Source organism: Gossypium arboreum, chromosome 11 (assembly GCF_025698485.1).
Source record: "Gossypium arboreum isolate Shixiya-1 chromosome 11, ASM2569848v2, whole genome shotgun sequence".
NCBI classification, from domain to species: Eukaryota; Viridiplantae; Streptophyta; class Magnoliopsida; order Malvales; family Malvaceae; genus Gossypium; species Gossypium arboreum.
The window spans coordinates 15,808,510-15,836,026 of NC_069080.1; the positions used below are offsets into that span (position 1 = coordinate 15,808,510).

Consider the following 27,517-nt stretch of genomic DNA (forward strand, 5'->3'; position numbering starts at 1 on the left):
ATAAAATAATATAATTTAACTTAATTGATTTAACCACTATTATTTAAAATAAAATTCAAATTTCAATTTTTAAAAATACAGTGACCAAAAATAATTAAATTAGAATATATAGACTAAAGTTTACATATATTACATGAAATAATAATAAAATTTGACTTAGAATTATAATGTTTGTGTTATTTATTCTTTATGAACAAATAGGTTATGATTAAAAGGTTTCATTAATAACTAATGACAAGTGTAGTTGAAAATGATCCGAATGATTTAAGTTTTGTTGATATAAAATCTTAGGTTTAAATTATGATTATTTGATGGTCGCCATTGATAAAAAAGATTATTTAAAATTTAGTTGATATTTTTATTAATATAAATTTTAATATTTATATTATTATTTAAATGTTTGATTAAATGAGTATTACAAATCAATTTGATTAAAAATATATAATAAAATTAAATTTTAAAACAATTAAAATATGTGTTTATTTTATACTTTGATATGAAGTTTATAAAAAATTTAAATTCAAAATAAAAACAAATATGGTAGGAACCTAAGACTTCAAATTGCCTTAAATCCTTAGCTTTGGTTTATTATTTTTCACCAAATCTAGAACATATGAAGAAAAACATGTAAAAGAACACCATTTGCCACTCAAGTGAAGATGCGACCATGCGCCACGATACTCGAGCCACTTCGCATGAAAGTGGGTTGTTGATGTGGATTGCAAAATTTCAAATGCCATTTAGTTTAATTATTATTCCACAAGCAAAAAGGGGTGGTGGCGCAGTTGGCTAGCGCGTAGGTCTCATAGCTATCTGAGTAATCCTGAGGTCGAGAGTTCGAGCCTCTCTCACCCCATTTATTCTTTTTTAATTCGATTTTGAAAAAATATAAATTGAAAAAAATTGCACTAGCAAACAAAATCAAAATTATTCCAGTAATTTATTTTCATTAATTACTTGTCGAGAACACCCTATTTTTCCTGAATTCCTGCTAGTAATGATCTAATCATGAAAGTAAATCCGATTAATTAATCATTATCTTAAAATCAAAGAAATCGAGATCGTATTTATGAAGAGATCTCCCATGCATTAATTTTGCAGCTTCTTGATCAAAATCAATGTTTGATCCATCAAAATCATTTCACTTTATCCTTCCCGGTGATAAAATAAATAAATAAAAACAAAGGTTATTTATTTCATTGTAGAATCTACTTAATTATATTGCCTCAATTACTCTATATAAGTAAATTAAAAAAATTTTAAGGGTCAAAATTAAATTATTATTTTTACAATAGTAAAATATAATTTCATCACTTTAATAGTATCGTAAAAATAATAATTTCATCACTTTAATATTTACCTCTTTATAATTTCTAAAAATTAAATTAATTTTTTATATTTTAAGGGACAAAATTTAATTTTATCTTTGTTAATTTAAAATTTTAAAAATCTAAATAAAAAAATTTATTTAGGGAGTCTGGCTCTTCCTTTAATTTCGCCAAAAAAATGAAATAAGGATGAAATAAGGGTTAAAATATATAATTTTAATAAGAAATAATATTTAAAAATTTATCAAATGATTTTGAATAATATTTTAATTAATTAACCAAATTAGCACGTTCATCAAAACAAATATGGGACCTATCAACAACAAGGCAATATTAACGGTCAAGACAGCTTTATTATTATTATTTATTTACAATTATTAGTTTAATTTTAAGAAAAATAAAAACAAAAGCAAAATTACAGGCTGTAACCCACAATCATGATTTTTAACGGTCACTTCCTTTTTTTCCCTCTCAGAAGCTAATAAAATAATAATATCAACAAAAAAAAGAACTCCCAGAACGTCAAAACTGTTTGTCGTTTCGTTTAGTCCTACCGCTCCCCTCAAAACGCTCCTCCTCTTCTCTTCACTCTGTTCCAAAACCATGAAAACCCGTTAACCCAAACAAAAGAATTTCTCTCTTTGTTTCCAAAGAAAGAAAGCCCAAGAAAAAAAAAGAAAAAGAAAAGAAGTTTTTTTTTCTTGATAGAGTCGAAGAGATATTCTTGTAATGGGTTGTTTTCTTGCATGTTTTGGTTCTTCCAAAGATCGTAAGAATCGAAAACAGAGGCACAAGGTCCAACATCGATCGCAAGTAAGTTTTATTTATGGGGATTTATATGATTTTAGTTAATCTGCGAAATTTTGGTTGCATGAAGCTTATCATTTCTTCTTTTTTGTTGTTCCTCAGAGAAATGCTGGTTACATTGCTCAATCTACAGTTTCTTTAGAACAGAGCAGCTTGGAAACGCCTATAAAGCCGGTGGAAGAAGTTCGGTGAGTAAACTTAATGGGTTATTATGTTTATTTTTCTGTCTTTTTTAGAATGATGAAATTAGATTTTAATATAATAATTTCTTTTGCGGTTGATTTGGGAGTTTAGAGATGGTAAGGCAGAGGAGCAGCTGGGTTCGGGTTCGGGTTCGGGTTCAAGTACTCGAAAGAAAGTAACTTTTGACACTAATATTAAGACCTATGAACATGTTTTGGTTGATGAAAGTAACGATTTTGAATTGCATGATGAAGAAGAAGGGGGAAAGAAAGGGAAGGTGAAAGAAGAGAATTTGGCTAAACCGAGGGAGTCACAAGCTTCCTCTGAGTCTAGCTCAACTTCTTACCCTCCTAATCATAGGTATCAGAACTGTAGAGAAAGTGACGATGAAGAAGAGGACGAATTCGACTATGATGAAGAAAGTGATTTAGGTGATGACGAGGATGATCTTGAAGATTATGTTGGTGTCGATGACGGAGCTCTCCAATCAAGTGATAGGAGCATTCATGGCCTTGGAAGGGTCACTGAGGAGGAAGAATCAAATCCAATCGGTTCGATTCGAGGTGTTCGAGGAGTTGGGGACGGTAATGTTCTGAAGCCTGTTGAAAATCTAGCTCAATGGAAAGCTGTGAAAGCCAAAGGGTCAACACCATTGAAGCCACAAAAGGAGAATCTCAGCTTGGAGCAAGAAGAGCCCGGGCTTTCGTCTAGCTTCCGCCGTAGTTCCAAGGAACATTCGTTCAGTTTCAGTGAAGAAGTATCAGTTGATGCCAGTCTTTCCAACTGGTTGTCTTCAAGAGAAGCCACACCGGTCAAAAAGAGTAGCACTTTCAATTCGTGTACACCCGAGAGAAGCGTCTCATCAGCATCGGTTTCGATGAAGATGAGCCCTGAAGATAGGCCTATTTTGGGTGCATTAACACTTGAAGAGATCAACAAGTTTTCAGCATCATCTTTAACTAGTAGGAGGTCTCCAAGTAGAAGTCCAACTCCAGATGAGATGCCCATAATTGGAACTGTTGGAACCTATTGGAATCATGAGAGCACCACCACCAAGGACTCTAACTCAGCTGCTTCTTTCAAAGGAATACCGAACACTACCAGCAAGTACAGAGAGGTAAATGTAAAGTGAAAAGACGAGGGAAGCCCTTTTCTTTATTTTTTATTTTGGTGATGATGGATTTTGATTTGAGAATTTTTCTGCCATTTGGTGCTTGCAGGATAAGAAAGTGAATTGGCATTCTACACCATTTGAGAAAAGGTTGGAGAGAGCTTTGAATAGAGGTTCTGAGGCATAACTCCAATGAAAAAAGATATACATGCTAGGCTAGCTTGTCTGTTCTGTGAGTGTTGATTTTGGGTGTGCATAATCTATATTTGTATTTGCTTTATTTCTTTTTCTTGCTTGTTGTAATTCATTCTTTTTTTTACCTTTGTACTTATTTGGGGATGATATTGGTTTATTTTATATATTCACACATATCTTTGGTGCTGATTACTGCATTTTGTTAAAGAATCCCCGAGGCATAGTTTTTTTGTGAACTATTGAAAAGGTGACATTCTATAAGCATAAACAAAAATCAGAGAAGGTTTTATTTCGAGGGGTTCTCTTGAAATGATGGAATGTAAAGCAAAAAATGGAGCACCATATTGAAATACTGAAAATCAAAGGTATATTTTAACTGGAACGTGTGTTATCAAAGATTGATCTTTGAAGAAGTTCCGTTGGTGAGAGATAAATGTGTGTCCAAGGACCGAATTGATTTTCTTAGCAGACAACAAGGTGATCAACACCCATAAATTGGCTTGTGAAAGTAATCCAACCTTAGTGTTATACTAGTCTCTAAGAATAAAAAGCACAAGAACTAAGCAGCCCAAGATATAAATATACTTCATCGCAGTGCTATAAATGGCATTTCAAAATAAGCACCATAAATCGTCAGGTACCTGAATCAAGCAGGACAGCAAAAGGAGTCGTTGAGCACAGCCTGACCAGGGGACGTTACATATTACCTTTTTTTCTTTTACATCCCAAAACCTCATCTCCTTTTATTTACCATTGGAGAGCATCCTGAATTGTAGGTCCTCTCTTTGAAATCTAGTCCGTAATCATCCAAGCTCAATTATCTCCCAAAAAGAGATAAACATTTAACGTTGTCTGTGGGAACCTTGAGCAAAAAGCCATAGATCGCATCATTGAAGAAGATTCTACTACCAATACCACCTCTGAAACAACTCCTTTAACCACAGGTGTGATTATGGCCAATATGCCTCTTGTTCAGGATAATAGCGCTGATCCCATGCAACCCAACTGTATTGCGCCTTCTATGGTATCCACCCAGCCTACGAGCAAAGCCACCGACCTCAATATAATATTTCCTGGTGCGTTTTCCTCGGCCAACATTAGCTCATCTAGTTCATCAGCTATGTCCTCCACCACAATAGGAATGCAACCTCTGCAGCCACTATTTTAGGGGTAGCAACACTATCCTTATACCTCTACGTTTTTCCCTTTTAGCCTCGGATATTTTTTTGCATCCTATAAATACTCCTTCGACTTGGAAGTCTACCTCTACATTCTCTGTCGCTGGTAAGTCTACCTCTACATTCTCTGTCGCTGGTAATGCTCCCCATACTGATTCCTTTATATTTGGAGTTCTAACATTGATATCTCCACCTTTCTTCATACTTTCTGTGGTGAGCTAATCAAAGTTTGTCATTTAACCTATTGCACGACAACCAGCGACTACTACTGACCTTAGAGCTACACCCAAGGAAAATCCATGTTCGACCCTGGTTGGTGCAATGCCAGTGCGCAATCCCAACCATTCCTACAGCTTTCACCAGCCTTAGTATTCTTACATGCTGGTCGAGCTTCCTGGCCATATTACATCTTAAGGGCTTTGACCAGTGAGAATAAGCACCAAAATCAATATTATCCATGCTATCATGAAGGGTTACTTGAGAAGTTGCACACCATGTACGGTGATTGAAGTCAAAAGAACTCTAGAATGCACTATGAATTTTAAGATGATATAGGTCATATGACTAAAGATTACATAAGTTTGAAAAATGCCATTTAAAAGTTAATATGAAAAGACGAGCTCAAATGATACGTTCAAAGAAATTCATTTTCAATAAAAAACTTAAATCTTATTTAGTTCATAAGAATGGAATAATTATCTAATGGGAATAAATTCTTTGGTTGATTGAATGTAAATGTTTGGTTGGGTATAACGATATAAAGAATATATAAGGAATATATTAAAAGACTATTTTATTCTTAAAATAACATTTTATTTAAATTATTAATAATTTATAATTAAATAAATTATTTAATATATATAAAATAATTATCATAATTTTTATATTTTTAAATATATTTTATTAAAATATTTTTACAATTATATTAAAATATGATTATTAAAATAATAATTATATATCTTTAAAATTTAAATTATTTAATATGAATAGTTTAAAATGATATTTAATATAATAAAATTTTAAATATTTAGTGATAGATACTAAAAATAAATATTTTACTTTCATTTAAAATATTAAATATAAAATAATAATTTTATATATTATTTAGTTAAATGCATTTATATCATAAATATATATATATTTGAAAATATTTTTGTATATAATTTATTTAAAAATTATTTCTGGAAGTTAAGGTTTAGTTTGTTAATTTTAACCAAAAAAAAAAAAGGGTTTAGTTTCCTAATTATTTCTCTCTTTCTAGATTCTCTCCCTCTTCTCTTCTAATTCATTTTTTTCTCTTCTAAATCCCCCCAAAAAACCCAAGAACACCTATATTTGCACTTTCCAACAAGTTTTTGCTTGCTGCCACCGCCGACCACTGTGCCTCACCTAGAAAGCGCTAAAATTTTGGCTCTTGCTTCATCTCAATCTTCTCTTTCAATTTTTCTAATTAATTCTCTCTAAAAATCACCGCAAAAACAAAAATCTACAAAAATAAGTCAACAAAATCCCCTCTTTTTGTTGCTGGAAATCGCTCCGATTGCTTTGGTTATTGACGTGTCATTCTTCCTCACCTCTTTCTCATCTGCAATTTTTCAAGTATCCAAACCACTTTAGCATGCATAACCATAAAACCTCTCTCTTCTTCTGATTCATTCTAACGATTTGCAGATTTTATATTTTTTTATGAGTATGTTGTTTTGATTGAATCAGGTTACTGTTGATAGCATGGGTATTCTAGGAATTTTATTTGGGGAGGCTATTCGTTAGGGTATGGAGTAGCCATTCTGAAGGGGTACCCAAAATGGCTATTTAGGCCTTATTCCCAGTCTGCTTGTAATAGGCTATTCCATATAAGAGCAAGTTTGTGAACCAAACATTTGAATTACTGTACCTCTTGGAATTAAGGCTGAACTCCAAACACAGCGTAAGTTCATGACAAAGCTGCAGGCAAAAGGTAGGGGCCACTATCAATGTTATTGTGACCAAAATGACCAATGGACAAAAATAAAATAAAAGCCCAAGGTTTATAACTTATTCTATTGCTCCCGTGGAATGTGGTACAGCCCAATCTCTCGGGGGATGCTATCAAGACAAACAACTTGGGTTTTATTTTATTACTCCCACAACTTGTAGTAGAACCCTATCAACCATAGGTTAGGTAGGGTAGCAAACACAGTCCTTAGGTGCAACCTTACGAAACAAGGATGGCCCAGCTTAAGTCATGCCAAGATAAGGACACTTCAACCAATCAAGAGAGTGTTACATACTAACAAGTGAGTGATACACCAACCAATAGAGGGAATGACACAAATATACGTCACAACTGAGGAGGAATAAAGATTAGGTTTGACTATAAAAGGAGAACTGACTTTTAAGGATTCATTCTAGCTAAGTATTGCCTTCTTTTGGATATCCTACAACCTTATCATCTACTATGTTTGAGGATAAAAATGATCTTATGATTATTACGAATAGTGACAATATTTGATTAATAATCTAGTAATATAATTTTTAATTACTTCTAATTTTTTTTATAACTATTGAAACATTATTTATATTTTAAAAATATTACAATATTTTTTTCATTAAGTCAAGCATCAAAGAGCGCCTCGAAGTATAAGCTTTGATGTCCCTATACCCTATATTGTTTTGTAAGCTTTCTATTTGAAATCTAGTTCGCAATCATTTAAACCCATCTATCTTCTAAAAAAATGTAAATAGTCATTTATACTCTCTATTTTTCTAAAATATCCATATTTAATAGATATGTCCAACATAAATATATACACATACGAAAATAAACATTTTATAAGATAAATATTTATATCTAACCCCCCAATTAAAATTTCAATAAGATACATTCATATAGTGGTACATTCATGTCACTCATTCTTAAGCATGGACAAAAGAGAAATGAAACTAAATAAGAATATGGACCAGTAGTTGAAACTTCTTTAGATTGGTAAGAAGGCAATAAATATTACATCCATGGTTTTTGCAGTTGAATTCGCCTTCATCACTAAGCCGATGGCTTATCACCTCTAAGGTTTCAAACAGTTAAAAACCAACAGAACAAAGTTAAACTCCCTTGATTTTGATTTCTTTTCGCAGGGTGTTTGAATGAAATGGAAGTGGGATTCCTAATTGGTGATGTCAGCAGATGATCAACCATATCAGATTCCACAGTTTGGTCCATCTTTCAGTAGGTAAAGTGTGAAACAATAGTTGAGGGATCTCATACTGCAACTACGTGTCTTTGTTTTAAACATTAACTAAGGTAGAATACTATGCGCTTGTATTTTACATAGATGATGTGAGCGTTTGTATAGTTAAGTCATGATCCACAACAAGTTGAAATAATCAACGATTCCGCTTAGAATAGTTGATTATGTACTAGTCAATAACGTATTTAAAAAAAATAATTACAAAGCTCGGATTCCAACAATTTAAATATTTTCTCTAATTTTTAACAGAAAGATCAAATTATTCTTTGATCTAATTTATATATAGGAATTAATTTATCTATTTTTAAATAAAGAAAAAAATGTAATTTAACCCTAATACAAAAACTTCTATAATACTTTTACCCATAAAACATATACATCAAAAAGTATATAATCTCTCTAAATTTATTATATTGAGAAATTTTGGAACTTTGAATATTCAAAATAAACTTTTATATTAATGTTAAATGAGGGATGTGAATGATAAATAACGTGTGAATTAATGAATGAGTTTTGAGAAATTTTGGAACTTTGAATATTCAAAAGTTGATTGTCACTTTCGTCTTGGCACCATCATCTTCATTCATGTTAACAAATAATTTCGATGCTCCAAGTCAAAGCCAAAGCTTAACCTAAATTTCATGCTTATAATATGGGAAGTAAGGATTAAGGAATATTTTCAACTTTCACCTTTTATATATTATTTCTTCCACCTCAACAAACCAAAAAAAAAAAAAAAGAAATGTGATAATCAAATTATCAAATAATTTTACAAATAAAGAAAGATATTATTTATTACCCATTTTATTTGTGAGGTATTAGATGAAGCAAAGTTGGACTAGAATATTACTTTATTAAAGAATTATATTTCACCAATATTATAAAAATTCATCTAATTTTATTTTAGTTCATAATATTGTTATTGCAATAATTTATAGATTATAATATATAATATCTTTCAACTTAGATGTTTGCAAATTTATAAATAATTTAGGCTTAATATAATATTTGGTATCTAAATTTGATATTTTTTTAATCTAGTATCTAAATTTCTTTTGGCTCAAAACTGGTACTTGAATTTGACAAATTTTCATAATTTGGTACCTAGACTCAACACTTTTTCTTAATTTGGTACTTAATCTTTTTTAGGTCCAACTTGGTACCTAAACTTGACTATTTTTCCTAATTTGGTACCTAATCTTTGTTTTATCTTATTTGGTACCTGAATTTGTCAAACGTTATACAAATTACTAACGATGTTATATTTTATGAGGTATCAAAATAATCAAAGTAAAACCGACATATAGTAAATGATATGATATTTCTTTTTCTATTTTAAATATTCAATTAATTTTAGTTTAATTTATTTATTTCATTTTATTAATTTAAAAAATGAGTTTATTTTGTTTTGGGTTTTAAAATTTTTTCTTATTCAATATTTTATGCAATATTATTTCGTTAAGTATAATTCAATGTATAATTTTTAACACGAATTTCCTCTAACAAAGGATTTATATTTTATAGCATAACATTAATTTTAAATATCATTAGTGTTCTTAGGTAATTTGTATATCATTTAACAAGTTTGGGTACCAAACTGAACTTAAAAATAGCTTAGGTACCAAATTAGGAAAAAGTGTTAAATTCGAGTACCAAATTGGAGCAAAAAAACTTAAGTACCAATTAGGAAAGTTTGTCAAGTTTAAATACCAAACTGGGCCAAAAAAATTTAAATATCAAATTAGGAAAAAAAATATCAAGTTTTAAGCACCAAATGCAGCCAATAATTTATAAATTGTATAACAAAGTACATACACCTTTATATTCAAGATCATTGGGACATACAATTTGAGTCAAGGTAGTCGAATTTTGTAATGTTATCATTAAACATTGGGTGTAGTGTCAAGGCACAATACATTTTTTGAGGAAAATATAAATTTAAATTTTAGAAATAATATTATTAAAAAAGATAATTATAAATCTCGAATATTGCAATTATTGAGAAAATGATTAATAATTTTTCTTTCATTATTAAATATAATTGGGGAGTAAGATCGACTTAAGTTATGGTCTATTTGTTCTGGACCTAAGCGGCTGCCATTTGACTTTAGCTTTTTTGTTTTGTTATTTATTTAAATTTACTTCATATACATTGGTTTCTAGGGTATGATTAATAGACCACTAATACTAAAATGGGAAAAATAAATTTTATTCGATTTTTATTACTTTTTAGCACAATAACCATTAGAATATAATTAATTGATTCTAATTAATCAATCTTATTAAATATGTTATGGTTTAAAAGTAATTAAAAATAATATATATACAAGAATATAAATATATTATTGTCTTATTAAGTTAGAAGTATCATAGAAGGTTTTACATTAGAGGTCGATTACAATTTTTTTCTATATTAAAAATAGGTAAATTAATCCTCGTAAGTTAGATCAAATAGTAAATATGTTTTTAATAGTAGAAATAGATAAAATTTCTAATGAAATGATTAATTTACTAATTTACCCATTTTTAAACAAAAATATAATATAATATAATTTAACTTCTTAATATAAGAATTTTCATGATACATTTTACCTCTTATTATTATTTTTAAATATTTTCTCGTACATGCAACTAGGAAGACTAAAGAATATGAAATCTGAAAAAATGAAATCATTAATTAAAATTTCGGAAAGTCAATGCAAAGGAAAAATTGGACTATCAGCAAGATAGAGTTGTTGAAAAATAGGTTTGAAAACAGTGAAATTATTCAGGGCTGAATTTTAAAAAGTTTCTTTAAAACAGATGGTTGTGATGTTTATAGCCATAAATATTATTATCCCATTGCTACATGTGTTTGGATTAGACAAGTTAAGTTATTCTTGAATTTTAATTACTCGATTCTTTTCGCTATCATTGATTTCGGTTTGTTAGAGTGTGAATCCTTTTTGCAAATCGATAAACACTTTAATGTAACTTTAAAAGTTAAAATTAAAATACGAACTCTAACAAAATATAAAATTTATTTGAGAAAATAACTTCTCTATATTTTAATGAAATATCAACGTATACAAAGTATGTGTTTGATTTAGTACTTAATCTCTATTTAATAGAGAAAATAACAATAATTTTAATTAAAATAATATTTTGATAGAATACGAATGCATACTAGAGGTGTGTTTAACCTACCTATTAATTTCTATTTATAGAAAAAATAACAATAGTTTGAATTCAAACTGAACAATAATACTTTAATAGGAATAACAAAGTTGTTTGTTTTAGAAGATCAACAACACCACCAAAAGGGAAAGACAAAGAGCAGCAAGAAGAGGAAAGAAGAGGAAAGAAGAACTAAGGATAAAAAAGGTATCACATTTAAGAGCATAATTACAACTGCTAGTGCAAAGTGTAGCACTGCTTCTTGTCAGGTCCGCTAAGGTGGCGGGATCCTTGCCTTTTGCTCTTCCTAGCTCCACTATTGCAGCGAGGTCATCTGACAGTTGGCCTTCCCAATCATCTTCTGCCACTGTAATTGTTACAACAATCGCGCCACCTTCCTCGAGTCAAGTTATGCTTCTCCCGCCACCATCGGGGAGGTCCACACAAACTGTACGTCATAATCCCAAAAATAAAATAAAATAATATACAAACCATCTAAAAATATTATTGTTTTAGAAAAATAAAAATAAAAAATATGAAAATGAAATTATTTTTATATAAATTTCATAATTTTTATAATTTTACAAAAAGATAAACCAAAATAATGAAAGTATTGATTAGGCCAATAATTTTTTTCTTAAAAAATCAACAAAGTTTATATTTTATTCATAAATTGGAATACACACATTTTGTTCAACCACTATCAAGAAAAATCTTCAAATGCAGAGCACAAGAAGTAAGTAAATTAAACTTCAGTAGTAAACTTTGAATCCAATTAAAATTTATTAATAACAAATTTTGAGAGTGCATCTTATTTTTCAAATGTAAAATAGGTACATAACCAATGACTTTTCATAAATAAATTGTCTCTCTTCTTAAAAGGTTCTTAAAAATTCTTATTCTTTTCTTGCTTTCTTTATTTTTCCACTTCTAGTGGTGAGAATTTATTCCCGACAATCCCCTATGACTATTATTACAGTCCAATTTTCTACATTCACATTAAAAATTATATCTTTCAAATTTATTACATATTGTTACATTTTCTTCAGGGAATGGTTAGGTTCTGTGGTTAAAAACTTTTATTCAATCATAAATAATATTTTTTTCATGATATTATTATCGTAGGAGCACATTTGAATCATGAAAAGTTGAATAAGTTCTTTATTATAAGGTTCTCATCAATAGTATTTTTCATATAATTTTAATTGAGAACTTATTCTGAATATTGTAAAGTTATACTCACAATTTTAAAAAAAACTTGCAACTTCAAGTGCATCCAACTGAGTTTTAGATAGATTTATCATATTTCATTGCTCAAAAATAGATCTTTCATAGTCAAATATTTCGCTTTCAACCTTTTAACGGGGATGATGACAAAAGAAGATCACAGAGATAGTCACGATCAATTCAATTTATAACAAGAGAAATAAATATAAATCAATAACCCAATCCTCTTTTGATTCATATGAAATACAATTTTTCTCCATTCACAATCCCAATATGATATCTATTATAATGAATATATTTTAAAACTAATGCATTAACCATCACAAATTTTATACTTTTTAAATATTGATATATTAGCTCTTTCGGAGTTTTCAACTAATTTTGTACTATCAAATGTTAAAATAATATTTATTTGTTTTAGTACCAAATAAGATAAATATTTTCTATTTGTAATGATAGAATTCATTACTACATTCTCATATCCTTTTCTCCAAGAATATTAACAAAAATAAAATATTTGGGCATACGTAACCTTTAATATCACATTGATAACATAGGTTATCTTTACCCTTTGAAGAGTTATTTTGATAAATTAAAACTTCTCCAAAGTTTTTATTTATCGGCATCATAAGTATAAATGAAGTAGAGATCTACTTCTAATAAAGTATATCAAAATTTATTTTAATCTTGATGAACATCTACTTAATAAAATATTCATAACAAAATCAAAATAATGAAAATTTTGATTAGGGAGTAAATTGTTTTTCTTAAAAATCAACAAAGTTAATATTTTTATAATTTTTAATTTTTAAATGATGAAATTATTATATGATAATCATTTTCACGTAACAAATATTAAACCAACCCAAAAAGCAATTTTCTATTTTAAAATCTACTATTCATTTAAAAATAAATAAGTAAAATCCTGTCATTTTTGTGTGAGAGAATCTAGTTGTTTTATTGTTGGTGGAATTTAAAATATTTATGGAGTGAGATTAAAAATAAATAAATTATTAAAATAGTCATTTTATTTTTTATGCTATATTTTAGTTATTTATGCTTGAAATGTCACGTTTTAGTCACTTACGTTAACATGTTGTAACATTTTAGTCATTGAGTTGTTAATTGTCATTAACGTAAGCTAACGTGGTACGTTCAATCATCATTTCAAACAAAAATTTTAAGTTAAATTATGTATAATTGATCCCCGTATTTTTTCGTTTTGAACAATTTATTTATTTTTCTTTTAGGTTTTTGAACTCTTCCTCTCTTTTTTTTCAATTCTCTTCTGATTCTCCCTCTATTTTTCCTCATTCTCCATCTCTATTGATGTAAAAGAAAAAAAATTAACTTTATCAAAATGAAAAAAATATATAGGGACTAATTGTATAATTTAACTTAAAATTTTCGTTTGACATGATGATTTAACGTGTTACATCAGCTTACCGTGACACCATTAACGGAAATTAATGTTTAGTGACTAAAATGTTACAACACGATAACGTAAGTAACTAAAACGTAATATTTTAAATATAAATGATTAAAATGTAACCCGATAAAAACATAAATGACACACTTTAATAGTTTACCTAAAAAAAAAACTTATAAGCAATCGTGGTAGTTGTTCTTAACGAACTCAAACATCCGTCTATTTCATTCGATTTAGAGAGTTAAAATTATTCTAATATCTGCTTTCAGCAGGCTTTTCCTTCGTGAAAGTCGTTAATAATTGCCCAGATTAGACAGTACTAAACTATAGTTTTTCAATAAAAACCATGTGCCCTTTACCTAATTAAAGTAAAAAGAATCCTTCAAAATAAAATAAAAAAACAGAAAGAAGATTGAAAGTCAACTGAGCCAAAATCTTTCTTTCTTTTTTTTTAAATTATTTTCGGCTTTGAAGGGCTGTGGCCTAAACGCGGATATTGGGTGGCAAATGGCGACTTCCCAGTCACCTTCCCAAGTCAAACTAAGAGATGTTTCTCTTTTCCATTGAACTACCATGATCTTATTTGGGGTGCTGTCTTTGGATTCATATTTAAAGCATATGGTACTGAGACACCAACTGAATTTAATGTTTATCCACCTACAAAACCAAAGTTTCTTCTTCAATTCTGAAGAAAACCCATTATAGATTTGTAATTTCATTGGCAAATAAAGCATGTCGGGTTTTCGAACTCCCTGTCTTGTTCTGTTCCATGTTGTTTTGCTTTCTTTACTTCCATTGAAGATCACATGTTCAGCAAGAACCCAAGCGGAGGCACTCGTCCGATGGAAGAACACCTTGTCATTTTCGCCACCTTCTCTCAATTCTTGGTCGCTGTCCAATCTCAACAACCTCTGCAACTGGACTTCCATTACCTGCGATGATGCCACTGGAACCGTCTCCCAAATCAACCTCTCCAACTCAAACGTGTCTGGTTCCATTTCTCAGTTCAACTTCACCCAATTCGCGAATCTCACGCGTTTCGACCTCAAAAACAACACCATGGATGGCCCGATACCGTCTGCGATAGGTACTCTGTCCCGGCTAGTTTTCTTGGATTTGAGCGAAAATGCATTTGACGGCGAAATACCAGTGGAGATAGGTCGTCTAAGGGAGCTTCAATATCTGAGCCTTTTCAACAACAGTCTCAATGGTACCATTCCTCCTGAAGTTAGTAATCTCCAAAATGTAAGGCACCTCGACCTTGGATTCAACTACTTTGTTTCTTCAGACTGGTCTGGTTTCTTACCCATGCCATTGTTGACACACCTCGGCTTAGCTTACAATGTGCTTGAATTGGAATTCCCTCAGTTTATACTCAGCTGCCATAATCTTACGTTCCTAGACTTGTCATTGAATAAGTTGATTGGTCCAATACCTGATTCACTTTACACCAATCTCAGCAAGCTTGAATTTCTCAATCTCACTGATAATGCTTTTGAGGGGCCATTGTCTTCCAATATTTCTAAGCTTTCCAAACTCATTGATCTTCAGTTAGCAACCAATCAGTTAAATGGTTCCATTCCTGAGAGTATAGGAACCATGTCTGATCTTGAAACGATTGAACTATTTGAAAATTCGTTTGGAGGGGAGATTCCATCTTCGTTAGGCCAATTGAGAAAGCTCAAGAAATTGGATCTCCACTCCAATGACTTAAATTCCACAGTTCCATCCGAGCTTGGTTCCTGTAATAACCTCACATTTTTGGCCTTAGCTGGGAATAAACTCAGTGGGGAGTTGCCCATGTCCTTGTCACAACTCACAAAATTAACCGACTTGGGTTTATCTGAAAATCAAATTTCTGGTGAAGTTCAATCATCTCTGGTTTCTAATTGGACCAAGTTGATCAGTTTGCAACTTCAAAACAATGATTTCATTGGGAATATTCCACCAGAAATAGGTCTATTGACTGAGCTCCAGATCCTCTTTCTCTATAACAATAACCTCTCAGGTTCAATTCCTTCAGAGATCGGGAACTTGAAATCCTTGATAATTCTAGACCTTTCTGGGAATCAGCTTTCAGGTCCAATTCCTCCGACGATATGGACTCTTTCAAACCTTGAAAATTTACAGCTTTTCTATAACAATCTGAACGGCACAATTTCACCAGAGATTGGAAACATGACATCCCTGCTATCTTTTGATGTTAACACAAACTCCTTGCATGGGGAATTACCCGACACCATTTCAAGCCTCACCAACTTAGAAGCATTCTCGGTGTTCACAAATAACTTGTCGGGGACCATTCCTCGGGATTTTGGGAAGAACAGTCCTCAGCTCTATTATGTCAGCTTCTCCGACAACAGCTTCCACGGGGAATTACCCCCTGAACTGTGCAGTGGCTATGCTCTTCAAAATTTCACAGTAAATGGAAACAACTTCACTGGGTCATTACCGGCTTGCTTGAGGAACTGTACGGATCTAAGAAGAGTCCGGTTTGATGGGAACCGATTTACGGGTAGCATCACCAATGCATTTGGAGTCCATCCTGAGCTTGATTTTATTTCTCTTAGTGACAACCAATTTAGTGGTGAAATCTCGCCAGAGTGGGGGGAATGCCAAAATCTCACCAATCTGCAGATGGATAGAAACAGGCTTTCTGGTAGAATCCCTGCTGAGCTTGGGAAGTTGAGCCAGTTGCGTGTTTTAAACCTTGGGGCCAATGACTTGAGTGGGGATATTCCTTTGGAACTGGGAAATCTGAGCTTGTTGTTCAACCTTGATTTGAGGCAGAACCATCTCACTGGTAACATCCCTGGGATTGTGGGCAATTTAGCGAGGTTGGATTCTCTTGATCTATCGGGAAACCAGTTGATAGGAGAAATACCGGTGGAACTTGAGAACTGCGAGAAACTATTGAGCTTGAACTTGAGTCACAACAATCTAACTGGTGAAATTCCAAGTGAGCTTGGTAGCTTATCTTCTTTGCAGTATTTACTTGATCTCAGCAGCAATTCACTCTCAGGCTCAATCCCTCAAGACTTAGGGAGGCTTCGATCATTGGAGAACCTAAACGTTTCACACAATGATCTGTCAGGCAGAATTCCCACTTCATTGTCCTCCATGATTAGTCTCAATTCATTTGATTTCTCCTACAATGAGTTAACAGGTCAGATTCCAAGTGATGGGGTATTCCAAAACGCTTCTGGAAATGCTTTTGCTGGAAATTCAGGATTGTGTGGTGATGTTGATGGATTTACACCTTGCAGTTCCAGTTCCATAGACAAGAAGTCCAACAACAGGAGGGTCCTTATCGCTATCATTGTTCCTATCTGTGGCATATTAATTCTAGCAGCAATTGCGGCTGGAGTGTTTGTGTGTCGCAGGCGAAACAGAATGCTTGATGAAGAGATTAAAGTGAGTAAAAGGACTGAGTTTTCTGAGTCTACCATTTGGGAAAGAGAAGGTAAATTTACATTCGGTGACATTGAAAGAGCCACTGAGGGCTTTCATGATAACTACTGCATCGGAAAAGGGGGATTTGGAACTGTTTACAAAGCAGAATTGCCCTCAGGTCAAGTAGTAGCAGTTAAGAAACTCAATTTTGCAGACTCTGCTGACATTCAAGTGGTGAATTTCAAGAGTTTTGAGAATGAGATCCGAATGTTAACCGAAGTTAGGCATCGGAATATCATAAAGTTGCACGGATACTGTTTTAGAGGAAGTGGCATATACTTGGTGTACGAGTACGTGAAAAGAGGTAGTTTGGGAAGTGTTTTGTATGGAACACAAAAGGGAGTGGAGCTAGAATGGGATACAAGGGTGAAAGTTGTGCAAGGATTGGCTCATGCAGTTGCTTACTTGCACCACGATTGCTCTGCACCAATTATACACCGAGACATATCATTGAACAACATCCTGCTCGAGAAGGACTACGAGCCAAGACTCTCTGATTTCGGCACCGCAAGGTTGTTGAGTCCTAACTCATCGAACTGGACTGCAGTTGCTGGCTCTTATGGGTACATGGCACCAGGTTAGCAAACAATTTACTTCCATTGGAATGCTGCTTTGGCAGTGTTGTTTCTTATTTTCTTCTTAGTTTTCATCTGAAATGTGATTGTTGACATTGTTTAATGTTCTGTTCTTTCAGAGCTTGCACTCACAATGAGGGTCACAAGTAAATGCGATGTTTACAGCTTTGGAGTGGTGGCATTAGAGATTATGATGGGAAAGCACCCTGGAGAGTTATTGAACTCCCTGTCATCAGTAAAACTGTTATCAGACAATAAAGAATTGATGCTCAAGGATTTGCTAGACCAACGACTTCCACTTCCTAGCAACCAAATAGAAGAGGAAGTCGTATCGGTTTTTGCAATAGGCTTAGCATGCACATCTTCAGTGCCAGAGTCACGACCCACCATGCGTTCGGTGGCACAAGAATTATCTACAAGAACGCAGGATTACTTGGATGAGCCATTGGGAAGAATAACCATTAGCAAGCTATTAGCTTTGGGTAATAGAACAAGATAAAGAATAGTCAGGTTTCCATCTGGGGAGGAAAAGGCTTAGTTACATAAGGAGGCTGGAATTCGAATCCAAGCTTATTGCACGTACGGAGCTCAATCCCAAGTTCGTTTTTCTTACATTTTTGTTATTAAAGCAGATATTCTTGTATCATATTTTTGTTGTTTTATAGAATGAATGTATTGTACATTTGATCCCATTTATAACCAATAAGTTGTAAAGGTAATTGGGTGAAGAACAAAGCTGGATAGACCCCAGGGTGGGAACTGATGATCCATTCGCTTTATCTGAATGCTTTCGACCTACCAAATACCAAATTGCAAGGTGCAAAGTTGGAACATTTTTGTACATAAACTTTTGCTTTTCTAGCGTGGAAACTTCAATCTTTGTAGCTTTCTGAATTAGATGACAGATTAAATAATATATGGTGGGGTAAGTAAGAAGTAGGATCGTCTTTTAATTATTAGTCACTGGTCAGAAATTGACTTTTAAAATTCAGCTTGAACATTATTGTCCACTTGCCTTAGAGAGTGCGTGTGCTGTCCTTTCTAGTTGACCAATCTTGCTTTAGTTAATGGTTTATGTCAATTTTATGTTATGCAAATATAGAAACAGAAGGGCTTGAAATACTAATGGTTTGAATTTATACTGCAACTTGCCTTTGTACGGCTAGGTGATCAAAAGTGAATTAGAAGTCGTGTTCTGATGTATGGACCAAATTATTTCAGTTCACATGGCATTGCCTACTCATAAAGATTTAAAAGTAAGATAACATTGTAGTGTCAAATAATGTAATTAATTCAATTTAAAAATCACCCGAAGACTGTTTAGAAGGATTTAGCTTAGGGATACCTCGAAATTCAAGTCCCTGAGTACCATCATCAGTATCCTTCCCCTTCACCTGTTGCTTCAAAGCGTCATTGGCGTCGCATGAAGGCGGTTCGGTTCCTTCAAAAGTGGAGGAACCTTTATCATCACTCTTCACCTGTGACTCAACCCCCACTTCAAACTTTAGAGCATTCACCCTTGTCCCATTAGCAGGACCCTTGGAGGACGATGAACCATCCCCCTTTGCTCCCTCAACCACCTCAATATCTCTATGACTAGCCGACTTACCTGTCTTACTTGGTCTTTGCCTCGGTCTTTTCGGCAATGGTACTCGCAACCACTCACCAAATTGCAAGTCGGCCTCCTCCATTCCTTCAGTCAGTTGAAGTTTTGCATGCTTCTACTGAATGGCCAATTAACCCACAACCATAGCAAAAATTCGATAGCCGTTCATATTTTACCATTAAGAGGCCCCGTCTGAGTACCCATTTTGACCACCCTCTGAAGCGGCTTAGTGATATCCAACCAAACTCGCACCCTGATATATTCTCCCCACCCACCTTCTCTGTCACGCCAGTCAATAGCCATCACCTCTCCTACTGCCCCTCTCAGCAAGCCTGTTCATCCAACCTAATGGTACATTGTAAAACCGAATCCAAAATGGCACCAGTGAAAAATCATTGTCCCTAGGACTAAAAGATGGCTCGTAATCTTTCTACACAAACAACATTTTATCAAAACTCCAAGGTTCTAGGTCCATTATCTTCTTCTTATCCTTTTTCGAACCGAATTTGACTAGCAACGTATTAGAGTTTAGATAAATAAAGGTTACCTCATCATCGGTATACCAAACATTCTTGAACACTCGCACCAAGGCATCTCTGTTAAAAGCAACATCAGTAATCAACTTCCCTACTGCCCAATTCTCAGAACCCAGTTGCACCGAAAACTCATCTTTGATACCAAAAGAGACTTCCTCCCCCTCAGCACCAGTCAAAGTAAGCCTCTTAAGCAAATGGTTAGTCTCGTCTGCCATTGTTAACTCAGGATGCCGTCGAACGCAAGAAAACTAGTGGAAGAAACCAGTCAAAACTCTACAACTTATTATTGGAAGAATACAATAACGCAAACAGCAAGTTATGTTTACCACAACCCTACCAAAACAAAGCCCAACATTCTGCCTCTAACACACTACAGCCCAATGAATATTACAAACAAAGACGATCAATAAATTTTCCTTACCCAAGCCTGTTATTAGTAACTCAAATCCAAAGCAAGTCAATTGCCGGCTTAATCCAAGAAAAGTCAAAACGAAGAATAGCTTGGCGGATGAGGTACCCAATCAACCACAAACATTGTTCATTGCATCGGAAACCCCGGCCACAACTCCCACCATATTCAGTATTGTTATAGTTGTTGGAGGGATTAGGAGGGGTGGTCCATTTCAAGAGGTAAGAGCTTACTGAACTCGGTGTCGTGGACAACTTTCGTTGTTACGGTGAAATTGATTTCTCCTACAATGAGTTAACAGGCTCGATTCCCAGTGATGGAGTATCCCAAAACGTTTCTGGAAAATGCTTTTGTTGGACTCATGCTTGTGTGGAGATATTGATGGATTAACACATTGCAGTTTAAGTCCCAAGTCCAACAATAGGTAGGATTCTTATAGCTATCATTGTTCTTATCTGAGGCATATTTAATTCTAGCAACGATTGCTGCTGCAATTTTTGCAACATCTCTATCCGCCTTTCTGAAGAAGAGAAAAAACCATACACTAGTCCAATGGCTTACCATCATTATCATATAAGCTGGAAATAATGAAACAAAGGGTCAAATGCCGTTTATATTATTTATCTACATAACACACTGGATAATAGTTCTAATTGTCCCTTTACTCAGATGGAAATAAAATACTAAAAAAAATACAATACATTGGAGCCATGTACAAATCTCCGAATGGGGAATATCATTCACATCTTCCAACATGTTTAAGATATGTATATTCCCTAAAAAATTGGGCTCCTTCACTGCCTTACCTAATGCAATTTCACTTGAGGATGTTGGAGACTTTGATACTCAAAACTCAAACATTTTCATAAGCTTTTTTTTTTTTGTTTTGTTTTGTTTTTTTCCAACTAAATACCCGACTGCTTAAGCAAATTTGTTTACAAGGACTTAACAAGAAGGAAGAGGACCTTAAAACTTCAAAAGCTCTAACCTTACCTCAACTTGGTCTATCCTACTATTAAGTTCATCCATGAAATAGTATGCTACTCAGTTCCAAGCTGTTATAACTTATTCTTCGATTCGTGAACGCTTTGCGGCTAGTTCTGGACTCGTCTCAGAAACCCGGGCTTTGGTTTTCTCTAGATCACCAGCTTCAGTTGCCATATCCTCTCCACCCATTTCTCGTGAACTTCTCTCCAGCATGGACTTGGCATTATTAACAGTGCCAGTTCCAGAATCTAAATGATCCCTCTGGGAGGATTCCAGTTCACTTTTTGTTGGAGCCTCTTTGGTAGCATCTGAAGTAGCTGCTGGATTCTCCGGGTTAGAAGATGATACCTTCAGCTTATCTAAACCTGACTTTTGCTTCTCAAACATCATTTGGAGGTACCTCCCTTGTTCTTCTATTCGCAACTGCAAATTTCTTTGAATCTGCAGAAGAAAAATAGAAAACAAAAATAATCCATAAACATTACACCAATAGACCCCATAGAAAGAATTTGAAACATCGATGAGTGAAGGGTTCATTGACAACTTTGACTATAATTGGTGCACACCTCCACAAGGCGTAATGGATCATTACAAACATCTCTTTAACTGACTATAATAGCAAAAGCCAGTATCCTACAAAATAAATTCTAGACAGCAGGTCCCATCCTAAGAATAATAAGTGATTTACATATAATATGATGACTCAGCAATAGCAACACCCTTGTCTAAAATGCCCATAACTGATAGGTATAATGCATAATATCCAACTGAAAAGCGTACGAAAGAACAGTTTCCTTTAAAAGGGAGAAAAGAAGTTTTTCTGTTCAAATTCATACCTCAAGCTGTTCATGCAACCGCTTCTGGACTTCCATCTGTAACCGCAAAGCTTCAGTGATTCCCATACCCCTGTTCCAGTTCAAAAATAAATTAAGCAAATCAACTGGCTGAAGCTTCATTAGACCTTGATATTAGGTACATAACGTAATGTCCTTAGGGATTCCATTTGGAGTTTTCTATAATTAAATCTTAGCAAAATGCAACCCCAGTCATTCATAAAAACAAAGATCTAAATAATTACTGAGTATACTTCTCAGACTCTATTAAAGCACACGGTGTGTAAAAGCAGAAGCTCAGAAATGCCACTGATGCAATTCATTAAGCCAGAAAAAAGGATACCATGCAGTATTAACTAGACATCATTGGAAATCACTAAAAATTACTTACGTTTTCAAGTCCAGAGATGATATTTCTTCCATGGAAGTCAATTTTTTCTCAGAGGATCCTGCAAGCAAGATTCATTATTTCAGCTAGATAGACAATGCCATCCCCAAAGCATACTTTTAGACATTTCGACAATCCAACACACATAAGTTATTTATATGTGTTATGATCCAAATAAGCAAAGTATCTGTTGAGAAGTAGACATGTGCTTTATAAACATACTTGCAATTTTGTATATTATTCATCCACATAAGTGTGTGTGGAACCCTAGGGATACACGCCGATTCCATATTTTTCTCTTGATTCTAATCTTAAAATTGTCCATGTCAACTACAAAAAGTAACCAGTTCCATGGATAAATCAAGGAGAGGCAGAAAGTGAGCAAATGAAGAAAAACATTTTCACCAGACAGCTGAGATTCTGGAACCGGTTAAACCAGATGGAGAAAAAAAATCATCTCCACTTCATTAATGAGGACAAGATGGACCATACACCTCTCAAGTCTCAAAGATCCATCCATCCATTCACTTAAATTGCTACAACCTTCAATGGGAGGTGAGGATTGTTGAGTGCAATGTAGACATGCATAATAAAATTTCAATGGACAGCTAAAGATTCTAGAACCAATTAACTGAATTAAAAAAAAAAAATTGATCCACTTCATGGTGAGGACAATATGGACTATAAAGCTCTCAACAATCCCCCTCAATCCTAACATAAGTCACTAAGAGAAAACATAGAACAAATATCAAGGAATAAACCACCCTTTCTAAACATGTATATTTTAAAATAAAGAAAAACAGGCAATAGATGCATTCTTGCAGAGAAGTACATGAGAAAGAAATTTAAAGGGAGCTTGACATATACCTTCTGATGACTCTGGTCTGTATCTAGCTGTCCTATATTTCTGCGGTTAAGAGAGTGATATCTCCAGTTAAAAGGATGATCTAACCAGTGTCTTGTACCACACATTTGAAAGAAATTATTTTAATAATTAAAAGAAAGGTGCATTTACCTGCAAGTGACTTTTAACATGGTAAATAGTCAAGCCGTCAACTTTCATAAGCTTCAACACGCCCTTTGGAGTAGCTCCTGTAAGTTGAAAATACCAACTGAATTGAAACATAACATAAGCCTAATGACTTTTGGAAACAATTTCATGAGAACTGAAAGTTACACACTTTCACTGCCTCCCAATTGGTTGACAGCTTCAACAAAGGCTTCATGAAGTTCAGGAGTCCACCGCATTCGTGGCTTTGCTGGGGCATTATTTGCTGATGAAGAGGGGTTTACAACACGGAGATTTTCTACAGATGGAGAAGGAAGCTGCTGATTCTGAGTAGGCATGGTTGTGCATGGTTTTGCCACCTGACATGCCATCTGAAGCAACAAGAAGGGAAATACGAAAAGATAAACAATGCCAAAAGGTATTAAGTTAGCTGGTTAAGCTTTATGTTCCATAGTATGAAAGCATCCACACCTTCGGTTCCAGATTCGTGACATTGTCAACAAGAAGCTCATTCCAATTGGAGGTCAATGCATCATCACAAGTGATAAGCTGGTCTGCCCATTCCTGCCAATCATTTTGTTTGCTGAAGTCCTCAGATCTCTGAATGTTTTCTACTTGACCACTCTGGACAGGGGTGCTTACAGGAAAATCAAGAAAATCTGGATCTGTACACCAAGAACCACTATTTTCTTTGTTGCAACAACTTGGTATTGTAGGTTGTGGCAGCAGTGAACTTGACGATTGTGATAACGGCAGTGATGCAGTATCAGCTGGCGACTGAGAAATGAAAGGACTATTTCTAGAATGCTTTTCATTTGGTAATACAGATGAGTAATGAAGATCACTTGAAAATCCAGAGGATGATGAAAATATGTGACCAACTACCCCATTATTGGTAGGTACACGAGTTGCATGGACCTGAGGCCTAGTCGTCAGTTCCCTTTCTGAAGGTACCTGTTGAATGTCAGGTAACTTTTGGTATGTCCCTTCCAAATGTGTTGATGGGATGGACAAAGATGATGACAATCCCCCGGATACCCCAAGGTTACTAAGCTGGCTTGCACCTGATCTCTGAATGGATAAAGCAGGTCGTGCCTCCATGGTTGTGCTTAAATTAAAAATGAGGGTGTCAATTGTTTGGTCAATCAATATTTAGCTTAATTGGCAGAGTTCATACTGTTTCAAACAAATCAAAGAAGCTCCAGAAAGCACCCTTGTCAGTTATTACTGCTTGCAAATGCCCACAAGGTCACAACTTTTCACATCAGTAAATATGATCAAAAAGATAATGGATGTATATGGAAAAACATCAACGCCAGAAAACTCCTAGGAAATACTGGTACCAAACTTAAGCTGAACAGGGAAATAAGAAGAAAATAAGTGCTTACATGCATTGTTAGTGATCATGTTAAACAAGAAATGGACGCCAACAAATGACTTAAGTTGGATCAAAAAAAATTCCCAATGCAGCACAAGATCACGCTTGTTAGACAACGAAATAATCTAGAAATTTATTATATAGTTTTTACATTTTCAATGTAATTTGTATTTAGGAAATTATTAGGGCATTTAAGGTTATATGTGGTATTTCAATTTTATTGGTGTTTAGGAAGTAGCTTAAATGGACTCATGTTATTTCAATTTCTGGTAACTTCCAGTTACTGTGATATTATAAGATGACATTAGACTTCAGAGTGTCAAGATTTCAATTGCCCAGTTTCTCCCTGTTCCACTCGCCTATTCCTCTGTCTTTCCATTCTACTCCTCTCCCTTCTCCAGAAAATTTCTCTCTATTATCTACTTTTTAAGTGCTCTTTCATTGCTTGTTTTATATCATAATTCTAAATACAGCACAAAAGTAAAGAAGAAAAATTGCAGAGACTCCATCTGGGGCATTAGCCACATAAGTATGAACTATGAAGTAAACAAATATTATAATCTCATAAAGCACAGGAAGACAGCCATTACAGCAGAATCAAGTTTGCATACCAGAAAACTAAAAAAACAGACAAACGAAAGGAACCAAGCATTGATCTATTATTAACTCATAGTATCTTTGTAAAGTGGAAATTATGATGATTCCACCCTTGAAGCCACTTAAGATGAGAATATCTATAACCTGTGCGCTGATATTGTGATGACAGAATCTATATCAAAACTGCACAAGATTGTGACACAGCCAGCCCTTGACTATGTACGAGATGCAACATCTAACTCTCTCTTTACAGTTTCCTTCATCACCAAGAAGGCTCAAGCTAACTTCATTACTCCAACATGCGCTATTTTCCTATGTGGCTATCTCTACCCTTCAATATGCTTCATATTTAGCTTTGAAGTTCCAAAAATCTTACCATATATCAATAAAAATGGCATTTCAAGAATAAAAGTTATACAACCCCCTTTATCCACAATGGTCCATCAATCCAATCAACCTTAAAATACCTATACTTAACCAGGCCAGCATTTCATATTTCAGGGACCATTCAATTTATATGAAAATACTAAATTTTCACACACACACACACACACACACAAAAAAAAAAAAAAAGGCATGTAAAGCTTTTACATATAATCATCATACACAAATTCCACACCTAAAAAATTAATAAGCGACAAAAATAAAACATCAGAAAATCTAAAAAGCAAAAACAAAATAAATTGAAAATGCGAATTTCAGCCAAAAAATCCATAAATCCCAACATGCAAAGTATAATATACCCCAAAAAATTAGAGACAACCCAGCTCAATTTCAACCCTAAACATCTTCAACAAGCACCCAAATTTACCAGAAATTTTATTAAATAACAAAATTAGAACTTTTACCTCCAAAAATGGCAATTTGAGCGAAAACAAGCAAATGGGTAAATCGATTCTTACCTAAAAACTTGATAGAAACCTCAGAGGATTGAAACCCACAAAAAAGAATCGAATCCCAAAATTTGGGTCACAGCAAGAAAGAAGGATTGTGGGGGAAATTATTCTAGTATCTATAAGCGGGCTTTTTTTTTTGTTGTCTTTAAATTCCGTCACCGGCGTAGGCCCAACAAGGAAGTGAACGGTGACGAAGTGCGATTTTGCCTCGTCTCTTGGCCCTTTCTGCCACTTTCTGCCACTGAAGCTAATAAGAAAACAAACAGTATAAAGTCTCACGAGCCTTTCGTGGCGCGTGTAATACAACCTCGCTGAATACGCTGGGGAATAGTTGAAAATAGCCGGAAATTAGATGTGGGGCCCCATGATGGTCTACGTGGACGGTGCTGATGGATGGGCTGGAAGAATACTGATGGGTGGCACGTGGGCATTAACGTTGTTCGCACGATTAGGGATGTGAGGTCCTTCTCAGTGGCTAAAATTGGGGCCCTCCGCATTTTCTCTCCTTTTTTGTTTTAAATTAACTTAAAGCCTTTTTAAATAAATAAATAAAATAAATAGGGAGAGTTTCTCTGGTATGGCATCTCAGACAGAAACGTGGTCCATAAGAATTTATATATTACGTGTCCAAAGACGAATGGTTCTTTTATTTATTGAACTGAATAACAAACACAGTCATCCACCATACCACTATTCCGTCTTAGTGGTAACTACTGACCTTGATTTTAAATAAAATTTTGGTAAACTCCACATAAGGGTACTAAATTATTTGTAAGTTTGTATTTTTGGTTATTTAACTTTAAAAAGTTATAAGATGATCATCAAATTATTTGAAAGTTTTTATTCAAGTCATTGAGCTATTGAAATCATTGTTGTATGGTTTTTTCAATTCCCACAACCTGCACCAATCGGAAGTTCTTATTCCCTTTCTCTTTTACAGATTAATTTTTTTTATGAAACAACTTTGAATGTCACGAATCTACGAATCAAAGTCCAAACAGTTTTCTTT

The 27,517-nt window shown here is 33.8% G+C and overlaps 3 protein-coding genes and 1 non-coding gene across 8 annotated transcripts; 3 read left to right on the forward strand and 1 right to left on the reverse strand.

Annotated features, from left to right (window-relative positions):
- Positions 1-770: 770 nt before the first annotated feature.
- Positions 771-856, forward strand: TRNAM-CAU (transfer RNA methionine (anticodon CAU)). The gene is given in 2 exon segments: positions 771-808; positions 821-856. It is a non-coding gene; the product is annotated as a tRNA-Met (tRNA).
- A 952-nt stretch (positions 857-1,808) lies between these two features.
- Positions 1,809-3,834, forward strand: LOC108487340 (uncharacterized). The gene is made up of 4 exons (XM_017791654.2): positions 1,809-2,141; positions 2,238-2,323; positions 2,430-3,435; positions 3,539-3,834. Exons 1-4 carry the CDS (start codon positions 2,058-2,060, stop codon positions 3,614-3,616), a joined length of 1,254 nt encoding a protein of 417 aa, XP_017647143.1. The 5' UTR covers positions 1,809-2,057; the 3' UTR covers positions 3,617-3,834.
- Positions 3,835-14,044: 10,210 nt separating this feature from the next.
- On the forward strand, positions 14,045-18,856 carry LOC108487468 (MDIS1-interacting receptor like kinase 2-like). Its single transcript, XM_017791821.2, has 2 exons — positions 14,045-17,871; positions 17,989-18,856. Exons 1-2 carry the CDS (start codon positions 14,574-14,576, stop codon positions 18,366-18,368), a joined length of 3,678 nt encoding a protein of 1,225 aa, XP_017647310.1. The 5' UTR covers positions 14,045-14,573; the 3' UTR covers positions 18,369-18,856.
- A 2,152-nt stretch (positions 18,857-21,008) lies between these two features.
- LOC108489428 (protein PHOSPHATE STARVATION RESPONSE 1-like) lies at positions 21,009-26,958 on the reverse strand. 5 transcript variants are annotated; one of them, XM_017793977.2, is made up of 8 exons: positions 26,515-26,958; positions 24,109-24,864; positions 23,810-24,008; positions 23,644-23,720; positions 23,496-23,535; positions 22,632-22,689; positions 22,244-22,313; positions 21,009-21,848 (listed from the first exon to the last, which is right to left on the reverse strand). In XM_017793977.2, exons 2-8 carry the CDS (start codon positions 24,736-24,738, stop codon positions 21,486-21,488), a joined length of 1,437 nt encoding a protein of 478 aa, XP_017649466.1. In that variant the 5' UTR covers positions 24,739-24,864; positions 26,515-26,958; the 3' UTR covers positions 21,009-21,485. The 5 variants fall into 5 exon arrangements, with proteins under 5 accessions (XP_017649466.1, XP_017649465.1, XP_052877127.1 ...); XM_017793976.2 differs by having other exon boundaries at positions 24,109-24,990; XM_053021167.1 differs by having other exon boundaries at positions 24,109-24,745; positions 26,461-26,957.
- Positions 26,959-27,517: the final 559 nt, after the last annotated feature.